Source organism: Octopus sinensis, linkage group LG3 (assembly GCF_006345805.1).
Source record: "Octopus sinensis linkage group LG3, ASM634580v1, whole genome shotgun sequence".
NCBI classification, from domain to species: Eukaryota; Metazoa; Mollusca; class Cephalopoda; order Octopoda; family Octopodidae; genus Octopus; species Octopus sinensis.
In genome coordinates this window covers 85,574,957-85,594,305 of record NC_042999.1, presented here as the reverse complement: position 1 = coordinate 85,594,305, position 19,349 = coordinate 85,574,957, and the positions used below count along the sequence as shown (strand labels likewise).

General features: G+C 33.0%; 1 protein-coding gene across 2 annotated transcripts in view; it reads right to left on the bottom strand.

Moving 5' to 3' along the window:
* The window catches only part of LOC115209064 (cytoplasmic dynein 1 heavy chain 1), a 112,321-nt gene that overhangs the window by 74,835 nt on the left and 18,137 nt on the right, over positions 1–19,349 (bottom strand). Inside the window, exons 12-30 of one of the 2 annotated variants that reach the window (XM_036501118.1) lie at positions 19,191–19,277; positions 18,747–18,902; positions 17,846–17,980; positions 17,105–17,239; positions 15,682–15,753; positions 14,954–15,037; positions 14,645–14,824; positions 13,556–13,708; positions 11,779–11,925; positions 10,955–11,092; positions 9,739–9,842; positions 8,671–8,743; positions 7,983–8,093; positions 6,592–6,711; positions 5,357–5,596; positions 4,123–4,249; positions 3,824–3,969; positions 2,401–2,511; positions 1,768–1,977 (exon numbers count right to left, since the gene is read on the bottom strand). In XM_036501118.1, coding sequence (XP_036357011.1) covers positions 1,768–1,977; positions 2,401–2,511; positions 3,824–3,969; positions 4,123–4,249; positions 5,357–5,596; positions 6,592–6,711; positions 7,983–8,093; positions 8,671–8,743; positions 9,739–9,842; positions 10,955–11,092; positions 11,779–11,925; positions 13,556–13,708; positions 14,645–14,824; positions 14,954–15,037; positions 15,682–15,753; positions 17,105–17,239; positions 17,846–17,980; positions 18,747–18,902; positions 19,191–19,277 — 2,529 coding nt within the window. The remainder of the gene's footprint in view (positions 1–1,767; positions 1,978–2,400; positions 2,512–3,823; positions 3,970–4,122; positions 4,250–5,356; positions 5,597–6,591; positions 6,712–7,982; positions 8,094–8,670; positions 8,744–9,738; positions 9,843–10,954; positions 11,093–11,778; positions 11,926–13,555; positions 13,709–14,644; positions 14,825–14,953; positions 15,038–15,681; positions 15,754–17,104; positions 17,240–17,845; positions 17,981–18,746; positions 18,903–19,190; positions 19,278–19,349) is intronic. The other variant, XM_029777142.2, reaches the window with a different exon arrangement.

The following is a 19,349-nucleotide window of genomic DNA, read 5'->3' as shown; positions in this document are numbered from 1 at the left end:
ATATGATGGTTGTAAACAAGCATCACTGTTATACAAGCAGTGTCCATTTCCAAATTTCCATGAGAACATTTTCAGTCATGGGGAAATATTACCTTGCTTGAAAACAGGAGAGGGTTAGTGACAGGAAGGACATCTAGCCTTACAAAATTTGTCTCGAGAAATTTCATCCAATTCATGTGAACATAGAAAAATAGATGTTAAAAGGAGGGGGGGAAATGTTTGTCATCTGTATGTAACAATTCATTTATCAGAGAATGCATGTTTTGTTGAAGCGTGTGCTTTCCTTGACATGATTTTGTTTATACACACACACACATTAAATACATAAGTTTACTTTTTAGAACTAAAGGGACAGGCATGGCTGTAAGTTTGAGAAGTTTTGTTTTCTCTCTCACTACATGGTACCCAGGACAAATGTCTTCTACTATAGCTTCAGGTCAAACAATGCATTTTAGTAGAATCTAGTTGACAAATTGTATGGAAGCCCATCATGTTTATGTGTGTCTGAGTGCATATGCATGAGTACGATTGCATGCAAGTGTTCATTTATGTTAATCTTCACATTTCCATAACGGTGTATGTGTTTACATCTATAAACAATTTCCAGAGCTTTTCTGTTTGGCTGCACCTATGAAAATTTGGAAGTTTAGTGAAAATTTTAAAACTTGGTGTATTGATGTAATTTTCCATGCTGAATCTCGGAAGATATTTAACTTTTTACAGAAAAATTTTTAAAAAACATTACAGAGATTTAAAGTTTGATAGCTTTTATCCAGTCAGAAAACAAAATTTGGAAGCTGTCATTTTGTGCATGACAGAATGTTATCAAACGTAAACAAATGAAATACTGGTGGAATTCTGCTTTATGCATGCCATAATACTCCTCATAACTTTTTTAGTTTGGGGAATTTTTAGAAAACTTTTGCAAATTTGTATTCTACACATGTGAATTCATACAATTATGCAAAAACCAAAACGGAAAAAACTTTTGGTGCATGATGTAAGGCCTATTTAGCTGTTATTTTAAACAGATCTCACAATTAACTCATGCCTTGTGTTTTAAGCATTTGATAAGCGAAAATTGATAATGTGAGTAAGCAGCTTGGTAACAGCTATATGTCTATGGCTTTTGACTGGCTAAAATTACCCAAAATTTGCAAACTTTAAAGGCTATTAACTCTGATTTATGGTGAAAATGAATTTCATGTCAATGGCTACCATACAAAACTACACCAAAAGACCCAATATGAAATCAATTGGAATAAAAGTTAAAGAAACTGAAAAGTGGCAACCAAACAGAAAAGATCCCAACTTTCTCATAGCTTGATGGTTTAGCCCATTTCATGTGAAGACCAGAGAAATGAAAATACCTTTTTTTCTGAAAAATAACCAAGAGCTGGCATTAAGGACAGCTGTGCATAAAATACTGCACCAATATGTCTCATCCAACCTATGTCAGAATGGAAAGTGAATGCAAAAACTCTTCCAAAAAGTGTCAAACTATACACAAATATAAACCATATACAATTCAAATAATATGATCTGTTTGTGTATAAAGTAACACTGAAGTAACTGCCCTTTCTTCCACCAACTGTCATGACACACAACCTCTATCAGGGTATGATCTTTTCAAAAAGCAAAATCATTGCTAAGCTTACACATTGCCAGCCCTTCCCGAGACAGAATGATATGTTTATCAAACACTTTAACTGTGGTTTTAATGGTAATTTCTGTCTATCAAAGACCAAAAATATATATAATACTTACTTGTTTCAAAAATTCTTCCAAAGCCATTTCACCTTGAGCTACACTAATAATATCACGTACAATAGCTTCATTTTTCATCAAATCAACATCCCAAACGTGGCCTAATGTTAGCTCAGATAACATCCAGCTGACCCCCAAACTACGTGTTAGTTGTTTCCAGTGGCGCTCTTTTAGAGCCTCAGATTTCAGTTCCACAACGAGTACGTTGACCTGAAAAAGAACAAAGATAGAAATTTTATTTGACTTCAACAATAAACTTTCAAAATATAAAAATTACTTCTAGCAAGCAAAAAATGTTCCAGTGAATGTACAGTAAAGATCATTTTCTTGAAAGTAAAACCTACAAATTGCAAGCCAAGGAATCAACTACACTTCATCTTGAAATCCTGAGAATAATTTGGATTTTACTTCCAAAAAAATCACCATCCTACTGTAAAGCTAAATATGTTTTAAGTGTATTTATATTTATTATGATCCCACATTATTAAACAAGATTCCATAAAGAAAGCACCTAGTGGTAAAAAAAACGTCCACTTTCAATAATATTGACTATATGCAAGTGTAATTAGAATTCAATAAAAAAAAATGTGCTTAAAAGAGAAGTTTTTAGGATAAAACAATATTCAAACTTACTTTAGCATAATTTTGCAACAATTTTTTCACGTGTTCATATGATGCATAAGCCCGCAGACGTGCTGGCAGTTCTTTTAGTTGGTTTAAGAGTCCATCCAAACTTTGACGAAGCTGAAATAAAATATTTACTGAGCTTAATAGATAAAAAAAAAACATCTGTCAAATCAAGTTACATAGATATTTTCCAATAACCATGATCATTGTGGTTTTTTAATCAAATTTACTTAAACTGAAAGAATAAATCCCAGAAAATAAATTCAGCTGTCTTATATCCTAAATAATTATATTTAAATGTTTTTCATGTTCAATGTGAATTCTATTCTGTGTGTAGTGTACATAAATTACATATTCACTTCTGTGTGTGTGTGTCTAATCAACAATTTTAGTAAATGCTGCATTCTATGCTTTCAGACAACTTATCTATATTATAATAATCTGTATTTCAAAATGCTGTTTTCCATAAACATGTGATTGCCAATTATATAAGCTTTATATTTCATGCATTTTACCATTTATTTCAGTAATATCAATAGCTACCTTGTGTTAGAAAATTAAGATGTCATTTGTATTTTTATTTGTGCAACATTTTGATCAACATATTTTCAACAGTGAATTGAAAGAACATACTGATCAAAATATTGTATAATTAAAAATACTAATGCTATCTTCATATTTTACCATTTTCCGGTTTTCCAAAGTGCAAAGCAACTGATCATAATGTCACTAAGGCATGTAAATATCACTATTTCACTTGAATAATGATAAACATGGAATGTCAACATTCAAGCATAATATACTCACAATGGTGTTTCCTGCAGTTCCCATCTACCAAATCCTTTCACAAACATTGGTCTACCCAAGGCTATAGAAGACACCTGAGGTGCTGCTCAATGGGACCAAACCCAAAACCATGTAGTCGCAAAGAGAACAACTATAGAGCCATGCACACATCTATTTATGTACACATTTAAAATGACAATATATTAAAACATTCTGCAGTTTGCTTCTGTATTAGCAATACACTATCCTAGTATGAGGAAGATAATTTGATTGGGTTATTGGGTTTGTTATCACTAGTTTCATTTATGTATTCAAATAATGCACCATTATTCATTATTTCATTTGATAAAACAACTATTAAACAAAAAAAAAAAACCCATTAAATCACTATCAATTTTCTGCAATTATGAACGACATAAAATAGCATTTATAAAAATAAACATCACATTTATTGTACTTTCCATCCTATCATCAGATCCTAACTTTGGAAGAGGAGAATAGCATTTTTCAAATTCCTACCAATCTCACATCTATTTGTAACTTTCTCAAGTTTTTAGCATTATTACAGTAGATTAATTGCCTATATGTATATATAGGCAATTAATCATAACAACTGAACATTTAAAATTAAGATTTCACTAACCTTCCTAGGAGCAACAGAAAGCCAAGGTTTATCTTTGAGATCATCAATTTGCTCCCATATTTTTGATAGTTCTGTCCAGACACCTTTCAAATCTTGCATTTCTTCAAAAGCCACTCGCATTTTCTCATCACTCAGAGTTTCGTGGCCTTAAATTAGAAACCATTTCAATTAAAAATTCTCATTACACTAATTTAGCATCAAATTGAATCTCAATATGCATCATTTGTTTGTATGTAATATCCAAAAATAAATTCAAAACTTTAGAATAAAATAAAATATAAATTTATAGTTAGATACATCACCTGGTTCTGCAAGTTCTAAGGCTTCTTTGGCACGAGAAACATTATCTCTTTCATCTTTCAAACGAGTGAATTTGCCTTCAAATATAGTGAGAGCTTTTAAGGCTTCATCTGGTCTCATATCACCCTAAAAATAATATGAAAATGACAGTCAAATTAAAATTATGTTTGCATTTACTTTTTCAAATTATGAAATACTTCAAAGCTCCTAGATGAAAATTCATATATTTGTTAAATGATTCCATATGTAAATTTCCTATTGCTTGCTTTCATTTCCTCTCAATAGTAAAACACCCCATTCCTTGATACTGTAACAATTATATCAGGTTACGGTAATTGGTTCATGGTCAGTGTTCTATCTCTCATATTTCCTTTTGTCCTAAACTACACTACTTCATAATGTGGTTGCATTATATTCTATTACTAATTGTTAATTTTGCCACCAATGTAAAACTGGCATTCCTTCATTTTCTCTGACCTTCTTGACTGGAAGAGCTAACATCACCTTTTCAGATGACCTTCAAACTTATAAGCACACAATAATTGAATTATCATACAGCACATTGTTCACTCATCTACTCTCTGAGGTAAAAACTTTTGATTTATTATAATTACATATACACACACACTTACCAGACATCTAAATACACACAGATATTTCTTATAGTTTTGCCATCTGGCACCTAAAATTCTAATTGCTGTTACTGAAAATGTGAAAATGTCTAGATATAGTGTCACTGATGTACTAGGACTCTGCCTTATATACCACATCTGATCAATCCAATGTAACAGAACCTTATTTTGGTATGGACTGGTATTCTGTATGACATCCAGATTTTAGCATACCCATTACTTGAGGTACTCTTTTCTCTAAATTCATATTCAAGTTATCCATCATTCCTCATAAAAGCAACCCTATTCTCTGCTAATTAATTTGAAAGTAGTTTGCACTTTACTAGACTACTACAGCTAAATGTAAAAACATTTTCTCATACTGTTAGTAAAAATTTTTAACAGCCCACAAATATAAAGAATTATAAGCAGTAAGGTGAAAATAAGAAAGCATAAAGAAATTTGACCTTATCAATCAATAGCTCCTATCTTATGTGCCACACAAAACTCAAACTCATAAAAGCTAAACTAGTTGTATTGCTCAGAATTGTATTTTGTTTGAATTAATATTTTAAATCTAGAAGTACCACAATTCAAAAAATTACAAAGAAAAAGAACTTACTTCTACTGGCTTCTCTTTCTCCCAGTCAGTCATCAAATCAGAAGTTTTGCTTTCTACAACTTTGTCTTCTGATACAATCTTCATCTGCAGACTTGCAACTTGAGTTTGGATAGAAAAGTCTTTTCGTTTAATGATGTCAGTGAATGCACTCCATTCACCTTCAATGTTGTCACTATAAAGCCAGGTTTGAGGAAATTGGAAGCGTTGGCGTTCAAGAATACGCTGTCCTTCTTTATACATCTAGTATAGAAAAAAAGTTTTATTTGTGTGTGTGTGTGTGTATACATATATAATCTGTTACTTCTTCATGAAACAGAAATTTCATATAAAATCTGTTGTTTCACCAAGAGGCAATAAATACATTGCAAAACTTGAACTCAATATATAAAAGAATTATTTAATAAATTCTAAGTGAATGGCTCGAAAATATGTTTAAATGAGAGGAAAGGGGATTCTGTAAAGATGAGAAGAATAGCTGTATCAGATTAGAAAAATGGAAATTGTCGAGGATGACATACTTGAGAAGTGGGATGATGGGGTGAAAGATGATGGGAAAGAAATTGTTAGTGGTTCTGCAGAAGAATAGGGGGTTGAAGACAGGTCCATGTCAACAAGAGGAGCATTTAGGAAATCCTCAAAGTCAGTCTCGATTACAAAGGTACTAGAAATGGAGGAATTGTAAGGGATGGCTGACTTGTTTTGAGAAAAGAGAAAGTGAGGTAGGAGTAAATGGATTTTTAAAAAACCAATGTAGAGAAAAACAGATGTGGAGAAGTGAAATCCAAAGCAGAGTAGAAAGAGTTAATTAAAGAGAGAATGCAGGTGTGCTGCTTATGGGTAAGACAAGTATCTCTAAATACTTTAGACTTTTATCCTTGAAACCATCCCTCTCACCCACACCCTCTTTAACCCCTTCTTGCATACCAAGATTCCCTCAACTACTTTTTATCACCAATATTCAATTTTAAGTTGGCTTAAAACACTGACTTAACTATAATTTTGAATACATTTTTTAATTCCATTAGATTAGACTGATATAGACCCACTAGATTACTAAGATCTTGAATTTCATATTTTAAAATAAAACTAAAGCCATTTTTTACTCAACTTCAAATGCCAAAATATTTAAACCTTCTGACAAATCAAAATTACTATTTCACTATTACTGGAATATGGAATTATTCATAAATATTCTAATACCATGTATTAAGAAATGATATAATATTAGTACTTACTGCAACTTGTTTTTCCCAAGGCTTCATTTTTCTTTTCAGAGATTGTACATGAGTTATCAAACCAACAGCTTCAGAGGTATTGGCTGTATCAATGGATTGCTGTTCAAGTTCAGTTCGAGACTAAAATAATAATAATTGAAACAGTTTATTTATTAACAATTCATATCATTAAACACACACTAAATATAAATAACAAGCATACAACTACTTATAAAGCCTGTCCAGAAATAGCTGTATTGCATGTGCACTTGAATTCACTAAGTTATATATTTAGGTTAGATGTTTCAAAGAACAAAAAAGTCAAGACTTCAACATAGAAGTTAAAATTTGTTACATGAGCCTTTATCTTCTCTTTCAACAAATGAAAATTAAATTTTGCATTAATGCTAGAAAAATATTTTTAAGAGTCAAATTTAGAATTTCTTTGTAGATGATCTGCCATAAAACTCAGACCAAAAGTCAGTTCACACCTTCACAAACTGAATCAGGTGAAGAACTACTATAACTGACTTAAAGAGAAGAATGCTTTAAGCACAGAACGTTTTCAATATATTGCCAGTACATTAAATTTTTCATGAAGTTTGTCATCAGTTCTGATTCATATACAAGTATGAGCAATTGGTCTGAAATCATTCATCTATATTTAGTTTTCTTACTGACAAATATACAATCAAATGTGTAGCAATTAGCAACAGTATAGCTTTACTAGTTAAAAACAATACTTTCAAAATATGCAAGTAGCTATGAATGCCATCATATTCTCAGCATTTACTCCTATTTCCAATGTCCAGATCTTAAAATATTTTTACTTGCTACATCTATCTAATCATAAAACATCTTTTGAATTAACTTATGACTCATTTTTGTAACATTTAGTAATTTACATAATTTATTAGCAGTGGTTAATATTCATAGTGAAGGCACATGGCTCAGTGGTTAGAGCATCAAGCTTACAAATGTGAGGCCGTGAGTTTGAATCCCGGACGGGCTGCGTGTTGTGCTCTTGAGCAAGACACTTTATTTCACATTGCTCCAGTTCACTCAGCTGTAGAAATGAGTTGTGACATCACAGGTGCCAAGCTGTATCAGCACTTGCCATTCCCTTGGATAACATCAGTGGCGTGGAGAAGGGAGGCTGGTATGCATGGGCAACTGCTGATTTTCCATAAACAACCCTGCCTGGACTTGTGCATGGGAGGGTGCAATCCCATGGTCAGTCATGGCCGAAGGGAGTCTCAGCAGGTTAATATTCATTCATTATGGCAGTATGGAAAACTAACATTAAATGATGACTATTTTCATTCTTTTGAAATATTTAGAATATACCAAAAAAGACAATTTAATAAATTAGTGGTGTTTGTTAACATATATGAATATTTTCATTGACTTACCTTGGATACTGAAGCATGGAAGTCCTTCATTTCATTACTGAGAAGTGTTCCAAATTTGCTAAGAACTTCTTTGTGCCAAGAATCGTATTTCAATGTCACTTTAGATTGAACCTAAAAAACAAGCATACAATACAAATCTTAAAATTACTAAAGGAATCAGATTGTATTCAGAGTTACTGCCCTGTACAAATAACTTGCCTGGCTTTTGGAATTCATGTCTCATACATACAATCCATTATGGTAATTTTTATGGTTGGATGACTTTCCTATAACATTCACTTTGCAGTGTGGATTTTATTTACAACAACAGCACTGGAAAAATTGTCCCCTGTGAGGCTGACTAGAGAGTACCCATTATCATTTAGCCAAGTTACTGTTCTTAGAAAGGTAGCCTGTAATGTATCATGTAAACCCAATATCTCACTCATATAGCCAAGTGATATAACAGAGAGGATTGGATCTATAAAGAGTTCCCTCAACCTTGTGTCATTAGAGTTAATGCCATCTTAGACAGGCTACCAGTGTTGTAGCACACATTTCCTGTTTTAGTCATAATTTTACAGCTAGATATTCTTACCTGGAGAAACTACCATCTTTGGTGATTTATATTTGTAGTGTTTTTCAAGTATTGAAATGGAAAATGAAACTGTAAACATTTTATATTTATATACAAAAATTGCAAACCTACCTTTCCAAACTGAACAATAATTGAGCCAATTTCTTTTTGTGTCTCAGTAGTGTCAAATGTTTTGCGAGAAGCTCTAAAATTTTTTTAAAAGAAATGGTAATTTAGATAAAAACATTTACTTGAATATATCAAATTTATACAAATCTTTTAAGGTAAACTATTAAAAATTAAAACAAAAAAAAAAAAAGGCATTGAGGGGCAATGCCTACTTTGCACACGGATAAACTTTTTTGCAAATTAGTGTTTTACCCATGCTTTTTAATTGAACTGAATTTTTTTTTTTTTTTTCTCTATGAACACCATTATAGGTATTTATACTCCAGTGAAATTAAATCAACTCACAAATATATAAAACCCTCAAATCCATGAGTGTACACACACAAAGTCACATATGTCTCTATGTATTTATGTATGTATGTACACACACAAGTACACCATGATCTATACACATGCAGGCGAGGGTTGATTTGTATGAAAAAGGAAGTGAACAAAATAATATGACCACTTGCTTATCAGGAAACTTGCATGCTCAATTCTTTTTCTTTTTTAAAAATTTTTTTTAAGCATCACCATTATAGGTATTTTTACTCCACTAAAATTAAGAAATCAAGTCGTAAATAAACATAACCCGCGAATCCATCACTATGCGCTTGTGCACATAGTTGCATATCTATGTATGTACACTTGTACATGCATAGGTACCCCGTGATCCATACACTTACAGACAAGGGTCGATTCATATGAAAAAGAAAGTGAACAAAATACGACCACTAGTTTATTGGGAAATTTATAAGTTCAATTTTAAATTTTTTTTATTTTGTTTTTTTAAAGATAATCAAACCAAATGTTCATTTCGAGCCACTCACTCAATGAATATTCTGCCAAATGTGGTGAAAATCTGTTCAGCCATTTTCCAGTAATTTTGCAAACACACAAAGATGAACGATTACAATACCCTGCTTTCACTTACACGAGAAGGGTAATAATACAATATATGTTATATTATTATATATTATATTACATATTATCTCAAAATAATTCAAATGAATTATTGAAAAATTGACTTACTTAATTTCTTCGAGGGTTGCCATCCATACATGAAGGTTATTTCCAAGTCGGCCATACAGTGTATCAGCATTTAGATCCCACAATGCTTGGTAACGCAACCAGACCTTATTTGAAAATAAGAACGATAAACACTTTAATGTATTCCACAAAAGATATTTAGAGCTGAATCTATATACACACACAACATCTATGCGTGACTAGATGGGTGGGTAGACAGAGTCCTGGATAAGACTTTAAACTGCATCTGGTAATGGGGCTTTGATGCAGGAGTTTCAGGGTTTTGAGGTGTGTGGAACCACCTCTTAGCCACTACTGTTCCCAGGTCTACTCTGACCAGGAATAGTAGTACCTGTTAGGATCCCAGCTATGAGTTAAATAGCATGTGTACCATCCACTTCAAACCCAGGTTACATCTGTGACCAAGTCACCTCCAATTATAGTTGGCAGTGACATGGTAAGAGAATCCTCTGCGATCGTTGACAATCAATGGCAAGATGAACTGCTAGGGATCACACTACCCCAAAGTGTGTATGAATGTGACCAGGGACTGCATGTGAATTTGTATTCCCACTGAAACTCCGTACATTAACTGTACAACTCACTAACAAATGATGACTATGGCATCTGTACTATGCAGCACAGTTGTTCTCCCAGTGAGACATTTATCGAATTTGCAAGCTGGATTTTTGGGCTGCAAGCAGAAGTATTGTTAGGGCTGACTGTCAGAGCCGGTTAAACCCATACTGGGTGAATGTTGCCCTAAGTATAAGTAGTAGCTAGAGTTTCGGAACTAATGCAGCAAACAAGCAAGTAGAAAAGAAGTGAATTATCATCTTGAAATGATTACATATATAAAATTTTATGGTTAAACCCATTTGATATCAAACTGTATCCAAACAAAAAGATCTTGAATTAAAAATTTACCACCAAAACCTATTGAATTTGTAGTAATATTAACCCTTATCATCTAGAAACATCTACCAAAACCAGAGCATCTTAATTGACACACTATAGAGATATTTTCACATTTCGAAAACTGCACTTTTAGTGGTATACATAATACAAACAATCTACTATTATCTTCCTTCTCAGATATGATAAAGTTCTGCCTTTATTTTGATTACTGATAAAATATTTTTTGCAGGTCAAAATTAACTCATTCCAAATTCTTGCAATACATGTTTGAACACAATATTTATAGACAATTTTAACTTACTTCCACATAGTCTTGGAATTCTTTCACTGTAACTTGTATTGCTTCGTAAGCATCCTCTAATACAGATTTTCGTTGTGGCATTTTTGTCAAGAGACTACGATATGTTGTTTCAAGCTCTGATTCCACATCAAGCCCCACCTAATAAGAAAAGAAAGGTAAATTTGACACAGAATCTCAAACAAGTATAGAATTATCAATACAAGTAACATATGTATAAGTACCTCAAATTCAAAATTTTACTACATAATTTGTAACTTTAAATTATACTACTGGTACTCAGTCACTTACAACAATGAGGGTTCCAGTTGATCCATCCGATCAACAGAACAGCTATCCCATGGGGTTAACATGCAAGTGGCTGAGCACTCCACAGACACATGTACCCCTTCACATACTTCTCGGGGAGATTCAGCATGACAGAATGTGACAAGGCTGGCCCCCTGAAATTCAGATACTATTTATTTTTGCCAGCTGAGTGGACTGGAACAATGTGAAATACAGTGTGTTGCTCAAGGACAAGCGTCACCGAGAATTGAACTCGCGACCCTACAATCGTGAGCCGAATGCACTAAGCAATGTGCCTTAATTACAAATACTCCAACATACTTCATATATGCAAAATTATGCTTCAGCAAAACAATTCTAACAATATCACATAAGTACAAAAAATCCAGATCAACAGTTAAATGCCTAATTTCCATCTTCATAAGTAAAAAAATATATATATCTAAACTAAGAATATATCTGTATGATTTTCATAAAAAGTTTGTAACAATTTAATTTCTGAAATTATACATTTTTAAATAAAGAAATGAATAGCTTACCTGATACCGAGAATGTTGAATTCTAGGAAGACTTGTAACAATAGCTTCCCAAGCAAATAATTCTTGCATGATGTGATATCTGGCATCTTCTACTGGTGGGTTGACATAGATAAGTTGGTTTGTGATTCTCAATTCATGTACTAAAGCCTAAAAAAAATAATTTTTTCATTTCAATATCCATTACAATGAATAAACAACTCAGGAGATCAAACTTCTTTAAATATACATTTTCATATACATTTTATACATTTTCATAAATATTCATATACATGAATATTTTTTTATTTTTTTCATTTATAAAATATCATCATTGTCATTTAATGTCTGCTTTCCATACTGGCGTGGGTTGGATGGTTTGACTGAGGGCTGGTGAGCCAGAAGCCTGCACCAGGCTCCAATCTGATCTGGCAAAGTTCCTACAGCTGGATGCCCTTCCTAATGCCAACCACTCCGACAATGCAGTAGGTGCTTTAACATGCCACTGACATGAGAGCCAGTCAGGCGGTACTGTTATCAACTACGCTCAAATGGTGCTTTTTACGTGCCACCTGCACAAGAGCCAGTCAAGTAGCACTGGCAACGATCACGCTCAAATGGTGCTTGTAACATGCCACTGGCACGGGTGCCAGTCAGGCAGTACTGTCATCAGCCACAACAATGATTTCACTTGCCTCGATAGGTCTTCACAAGTGGAGATTATTGCCCAATGTTTGAAGGATACTCTTAAATGGGTTGGTTATGCAGCACTGGCATAGGCCACGGTTTCAGTCTCACTTGGCTTGCCAGGTCTTCTTAAGCACAACATATCTCCAAAGGTCTCAGTCACTTATCAGTTTTTATTTATAGTCAATTCCAGTTTAGCTTTGACAAATATATTAATAGCAACAACTAATGCTAGACACTAGGTCAATGAAATGATGAATAAGTTTTCAGTTAACTAAACAATGAGTTCATCAGATATTTAAAAGTGGATTAAATAGCCTTCAACTGCCAATCTTACACTGACATTTAAAATCTTTTCTACTCTAGGCACAAGGCCCAAAATTTTGGGGGAGGGGGCCAGTTGATTAGATCAACCCCAGTATGCAACTGGTACTTAATTTATCGACCCTGAAAGGATGAAAGGTAAAGTTGACCTCGGCGGGATTTGAACTCAGAACATAAAGACAGACAAAATACCGCTAAGCATTTCACCTCACCTTTGACATTTTAAATATTATAATACTGCTACACCTGCTGGGTAAATTATCTGAACAACATTAATACTTTATTTATTAAGCATAAGTGGAAGATACTATAAGTTCAGACCCTACATATTTTTACAAAAGAATAGTATATCATGTCTCACATAGGCTTTCTAAAGTCATGTCCAACCACTAACACTGAAAGAAGCCCGTCATATATATATATATGTATATGTTTGTGTCTGTATTTGTCCCCCGACCATTACTTGACACCCGCTTTGGTGTGTTTACAGCTCCATAACTTAGTGGTTCGTCAAAAGAGACTGATAGAATAAGTACTAGGCTTACAAAGAATAAGTCCTGGGGTCAATTTGTTCGACTAAAGGTGGTACTTCAGCATGGCGGCCAGTGAATTTTCTATGCTTCAGCAAGATACCTGTCTATAGTTTCCTGTCACTGAGTCTTCTACAGTATCCAATGTCTACTTCTATAATTCACAAATTTGGAGTGAATAATAAACAGCAATATTTTTTATGTTGAACAACTAAATTTTGTTTCTGCCACTGAATATGTCAAAAGCATTTTAAACAAACCTTAATTTGTGGCTCGCCTCCAGGTTTATGACCTTGTTGCTGAGGAGCATCAGTGTCCATGGAACGATCTAGTTGATCTTCTTTCTTTCCTTTCAAACAACGAGTCCATGCTTTCAAACCAGCTTCCAAACGAGTTGCAAGACGTTTTTCAACCTATCATAAAAACAAATTGACTTTCAATACAAAATGTTTGTTATCATGAATATCTTCTTCAAAATTTTACTTGAGGAAAACAATAAACCATATCATCAAAATTATTCAATGCTTAAAAATATAAAGTTGGACTTTATTTCATTAGTCAATAGTGGATTGCATGAATTTTTTGATGAAAGTGATGATTAATGCTTGAATTCTATAAGTACATCTTTGCTGAAAATATTTAAGCAGGATAGAAATTCAAAGTTGAACAGGAAAAAAAATCAAAGAGAATCAAATGCTTAGTGTGGGACCTGAGCAGGGAGACAGTATGCAGATGAAAAGTAGAAAAGACAAGTAAGATTCAACTTAGTGGAGTGAAGTAGTTTACAGACGAGGCAAACAAAAGGAAAAGCACATCTGTGAGCTAGTGCTTGAAATGTGTTGCCAAGTGAATCCTTGCCAATTAATCAAACTGTCTTTTTTTGGATACAATCTAAGACACTGATTCTTAAATGGTGTGCCACAGTACAACGTTCCACAAGGAGTATTCAGATACAACATAATTTTTTTTAAATATGATTTAAGGCTTTAGAAAATTCATAATTATTGTAGAACATGCTATCATAATTTTGTTAAACATAAGAACGATTAATTAAATAAACTAAGCAATAATTTCCTAAATCCTTTTCTAAATTTTTAACTGTTCCCAGAGCTGCAGACAGAGGAACCAGTTGGCACACACTACAATGCTGCAGTCTAACAGGAAGATGCTGGCTCAAAAATTCAGAGAGATGTAAGCCAAAAGGCAAGTAACAATCGGGAGGTTCAGAGATTTTTTTCGTTTTTACATGAACTGACAACATCTAAATATATTTAAATTTCCTTAACTTTCAAAATGTGCATAAACATTTATTCAAAATTTTATTTCAAATGATTAAAGAAAATACATACTTCTTGATCAAGTTTTGCTACCCACTGAGGTAAATTGGAGTAGGAATGCAAACTCAGATTATCCACTGCTTTCTGTATTCTGCTTAAAATCTCTCTAAAAGTAGAGGTTTGATAGGCACTGGTTTCAAGAGACTTAACTTCCATTGAGATCTCCTCTTCAATAGCAAGCAAGTCATCAACCTACAAATAAGCAACATTGAGAATACTTCAAAAATTCTGAAAGACATAATACAATTTGTAAAGATAAGGCTAAGAAATGTTGAATCAACTGGAGTAGCAATATAAATAAACTTGCTTTCATACACATACCTTTTCTTGGAAATTGAACACAGTTTCAGCAAGCTTTTGAACATAAGGATCCAATTTGTAGGATTCCCAAACTAAAGCAACTCCCTAAAATAAAAGTTAAAACATTAGAGATATCATCATGCACAACTACAAATCAAAAACAAAAAAAATTATTTACATATACATATAACCTAATTGATAGTTGATGATACTTAGGAAGGACCTGAGTCAAAGATGTAGATGTAACTAGAGAAAAATGTGAACTGATGTTCTAATGTGGACTAGTTCAAACGGTTTCTTCAAAAGATTGAAGAAAATACCTAAACATGTCGTTCTACAATAAGGATATAAAAAAAAAAAATCTACATTTTTTTGCTATCCATTTAATGACTCCTAGGATATCTGTGTGAACAATAGTGTAGTTGGTTATAACATTCAAATGGCTGTCGATCACTGCTTCATTGTATTTCTGATGGCTAGAGGAACAAAGTGTCACTGGTTTTGCAGTTACTCAACAAGGATTATATCCTTGGCTGATACACACTCACAAAAGTTATTAGCAACATACACACATAATACAGGATTCAAGACCAGTTTCCATGTACTGAAGCCCACTTGCAATGCATTGAATTATCAAAATGAACTAAGACAGCTTCTACATAAGTAGCAGTGTAAGAGAAGCCTTCTATTATTCAATGTTAAATTTGATGAGATTAAATGAAAATTTTATTCTAAAATTTATTACTTACCTCTGAAATCAGGTTTTGAACTTCTCTTCTCAATCCAGCTACCAACAATATAATAGAGGATCTTTCTTCAACCTATAAAGATATAACCAAGTGATAAAAACAAATTTTTCTTTGTAACTAACTGAAAGATATAACAAAACCTTATCTACTTAATTTATCCCCAAAAAATACATTTTATATATAATCTACTACATAAAGAAGTGCCAAGTACAATGAAGTTAGTGGAACCTGCAGAAGGAGGAGACCAAAAAAAGACATGGGACAAAATAGTGAAGGCTAACTTGATGCTGCATCCCATGGAGGAGATAAAGAACCATACTGATTGATATGTGGTGCTGTAAAAGAGCTGTCCACTTACAGTGATGCACATTCTAACTGAAGAGTAATGTTCAGAAGTCGCAGTATTTTTATCCTGCCAGGCCTACACACACCTTCCACACCACCGTACATCTTTTGCTTGCCCCACTCCACTACCTATTGCTCACCCCAACTTTTCATAGTCTGTAACTTATCTCCTCCATCACCTATGCTGAGTACACCATCCACACTACTCTGCCCATTTGCTCTTCAGCAGACCCAGATATATATATATATAGGACGACACGTGAGATCAACATTATTTCTAACCATCCGATATACTAACTTCACAAAGGGGTGCTGCCAGCCTGCACTTACTCTCCCTGAACCACCTTTATTGCCGCTCCTCCCTTACTCATGCCTTTATCACATCCTCTCCTCTATCTCTGTCCATTTCTGCCACTGCCAACCACTTCCTCTCCTTCAACCCAAATAGCCCAGACTCTTGCCATTATACTATTCTTTTCATCTATCATCCTTACCTTTGGTCACTTCTACCATTGATTATCACTCTCCTCTCAACACCACTTCAAACCCTGCCTCCTTCATACCTCCCACTTATTCTGGTCTTTTTTCTTCTTTCACTCCAATTCCTCTCATCAGTCACCCTAACAAATATACATGCCCTCTTTTGAATACTCTCTACACTCATATTTACACTCTTATCACCCCTTTTCAAATACTCATGTCTAGCCTTTCTGTCACTCGTTTCCTCTTCAAATTTACATTTACTGTCTACAAGCACAACTCTCCTATACAACTGTTTACACTGTAAAGTGGGTGGCTAAAGGAGCAGAGGAATGAGGGTTATGAGGCCCTTCTAGTAAAGTCTTACTGAAGAATAATGTTGCCACAAGTACATAATTTGTAGGCATTAGGAAGGGCATCCCAGCTATATGTAACAAGCTAAATGACAAGTATGAATGCCTTATCTTTAGAAGTAGCTTTCTGTGAGTAGTGACTTGGACCATGATAACCCATCTAATTCTTACCAACTAGCAAAGTAGACATAAAACCTATGATATAACCAGTATAAATTAATTAAAGAATATATTTCAGATCTTACTTTCTCAAGAGTCCTTTCATAAGTACGAACACTTTCAATCAAAGAAATAGCAAATGGGTAAAGTTGATTAGCTTGATGAGCTTTGTTCACAATGGCCAGTGGTACTCTGTAACCCAGCCATCGTAAATTGCGAACCTGTAGAAGATAAAAAAAAAAGAAATAATTGAACAAATGTAGCACATAAAATATTCTATGAATTAGACCCACTTATTGCTTTTGATTAATGTTGAGAGAGGTGACTTACATGACTTTAATATAAGTACTTAATAATGAGGATTTGCAATTGTTGGAGATATATTAAATGAAGGTCACTTATCCAGATATCTTAATGGTAGCAGTGATGAAAATGATGATAATGACAATGTAACATGTCAAATGAGAACACTAATTACTTAAATGTTGCTAATCATGACAGATAAATTGAACTTTAAAATCAAAAATATGAAAAGGGCCAAATAGAAAGACAGAAAGAAATGGGTCAATAGCTTTATTTTTAGCAAAATAACTGACAAAATAGCTTTTAGAAAATCAGTTTTAATTAACTGCTATACTTGTAATATTTTAGAAGTAATAAAAGTAAATGATAATTTAAGAAACAAAAGATATTTTAATAAGTATAATATTTAATTAATTAAAAGTGACTAAATTTTCCATAAACCTCTAACATAAATCCATTAGAAAAATATACTTCCATTTATTAAACTATATTGTTTATTCATGTTTCCATCAAGAATAACTTACCTCTTTGGAAAGAGTGATGATCTCGGGCTGAAAATTGACGACCAGCCTCAATACATTTCCTTTCCCCACTTGCCTTGATTTGGTACTCTGGATGCTAAAAATACGGCCAGAAACACTGAGCTGTCGTTGCTGAACCTGGAAAATTAAATATAAAAATTATAGATCAACAAAACTGCTTCAACACTCAAATCTGTGAAACAGCATTAATACATTTTTTTAAATATCATATTTTTCATTAGTTTCCTAGTAATTTAATGCTATGTTAGATTTTTAGTCTGCAATATTGTTCAATTAACTTTTCCATTAATTACGTGAATCACTTAACTAAATATTCTTGGGATCCCATATTCTTAACCTTATTTCAAACTTGTATATTAATCCAACCAATGCCCAGACCAGTTTCCTATACTGAGTCAAGTCATTCCGCCAATTCATTAAAGTTCTTGTTTATTGAGTTAACTCAACCCTGGAACCATTTAATTGAAATTTAAAAGAAACAGGTAGCAGATCCATAAAACATAATCTACAAGATCCTCATCCAGCTTGGAACAATGTACACATTGTCTTGGAAAACATATAATATCCAGTTTGGGCAAGTTAATAAGATTGCATAGAAGAAATTTTGTATACTGATATATTCTTTTGTTTGCTAAGATAGAATTGGTACTGCGGAGTAAAGATTGTTACATTTTCAGGGTATCAGAAAAGAAAACTTCACAAGTCGTATCTGAATTTGAATAACTTACAATAGATTTCAGATGTAAATCATATTCGCTGTATTCCTATTGCATCTCAGTTACAATATATTTAGTAATTTATAGAGTCAAACAAAAAAAAAATAAACAAACAAATCACAATTATATCACATCAATGGATAAAAATATTTCAAAATTATATTTACTTTTCTTCCCCATTCTTCAAACAGTTCTTGAGTATTCAACTTGGCTCTGAAGCTATCACCATCTCCCTTCAACTTTTGGCCTTCAACATGATTTTCCCATCCTTTGCCAAGAACATCTTCAACACGTCTCATATATGCACTTAACTGTCGTTCAATCTTTAAGCAGAAAGTATTTCAATCTAAATTTGCATTGTTTGTCTTAAAAAATAATCAACTTATAATTAAGAACTAAGAAATGGCTTCAAATAAATGAATGTATTTCATATTGCTTTTAAAAAATTATATTATAACCAGTTGCTTTAATCTGATTGTGAATTACCAAAATTTAAATAAATCACATGTAATTTTATAATTTAATCATATGTATATTTAAATATTTCAAATCAGGTTTGCAAATTATTCAAGAAAAAAAATTCTGTAAATTTTACTGAATCAAATTTTTACCTGACGAGCCCATATGATGGATCCAGAAACAGGAGGTAAATCTCTTACTTTACTCATACGACAAGCTTTGCTTTGTGCATACTGGACCTATGTTTCAAAGATATAGAGAAAGTAATTATTATGAAATATGCCAAAATTAGATTTCACAATAACAGTTCC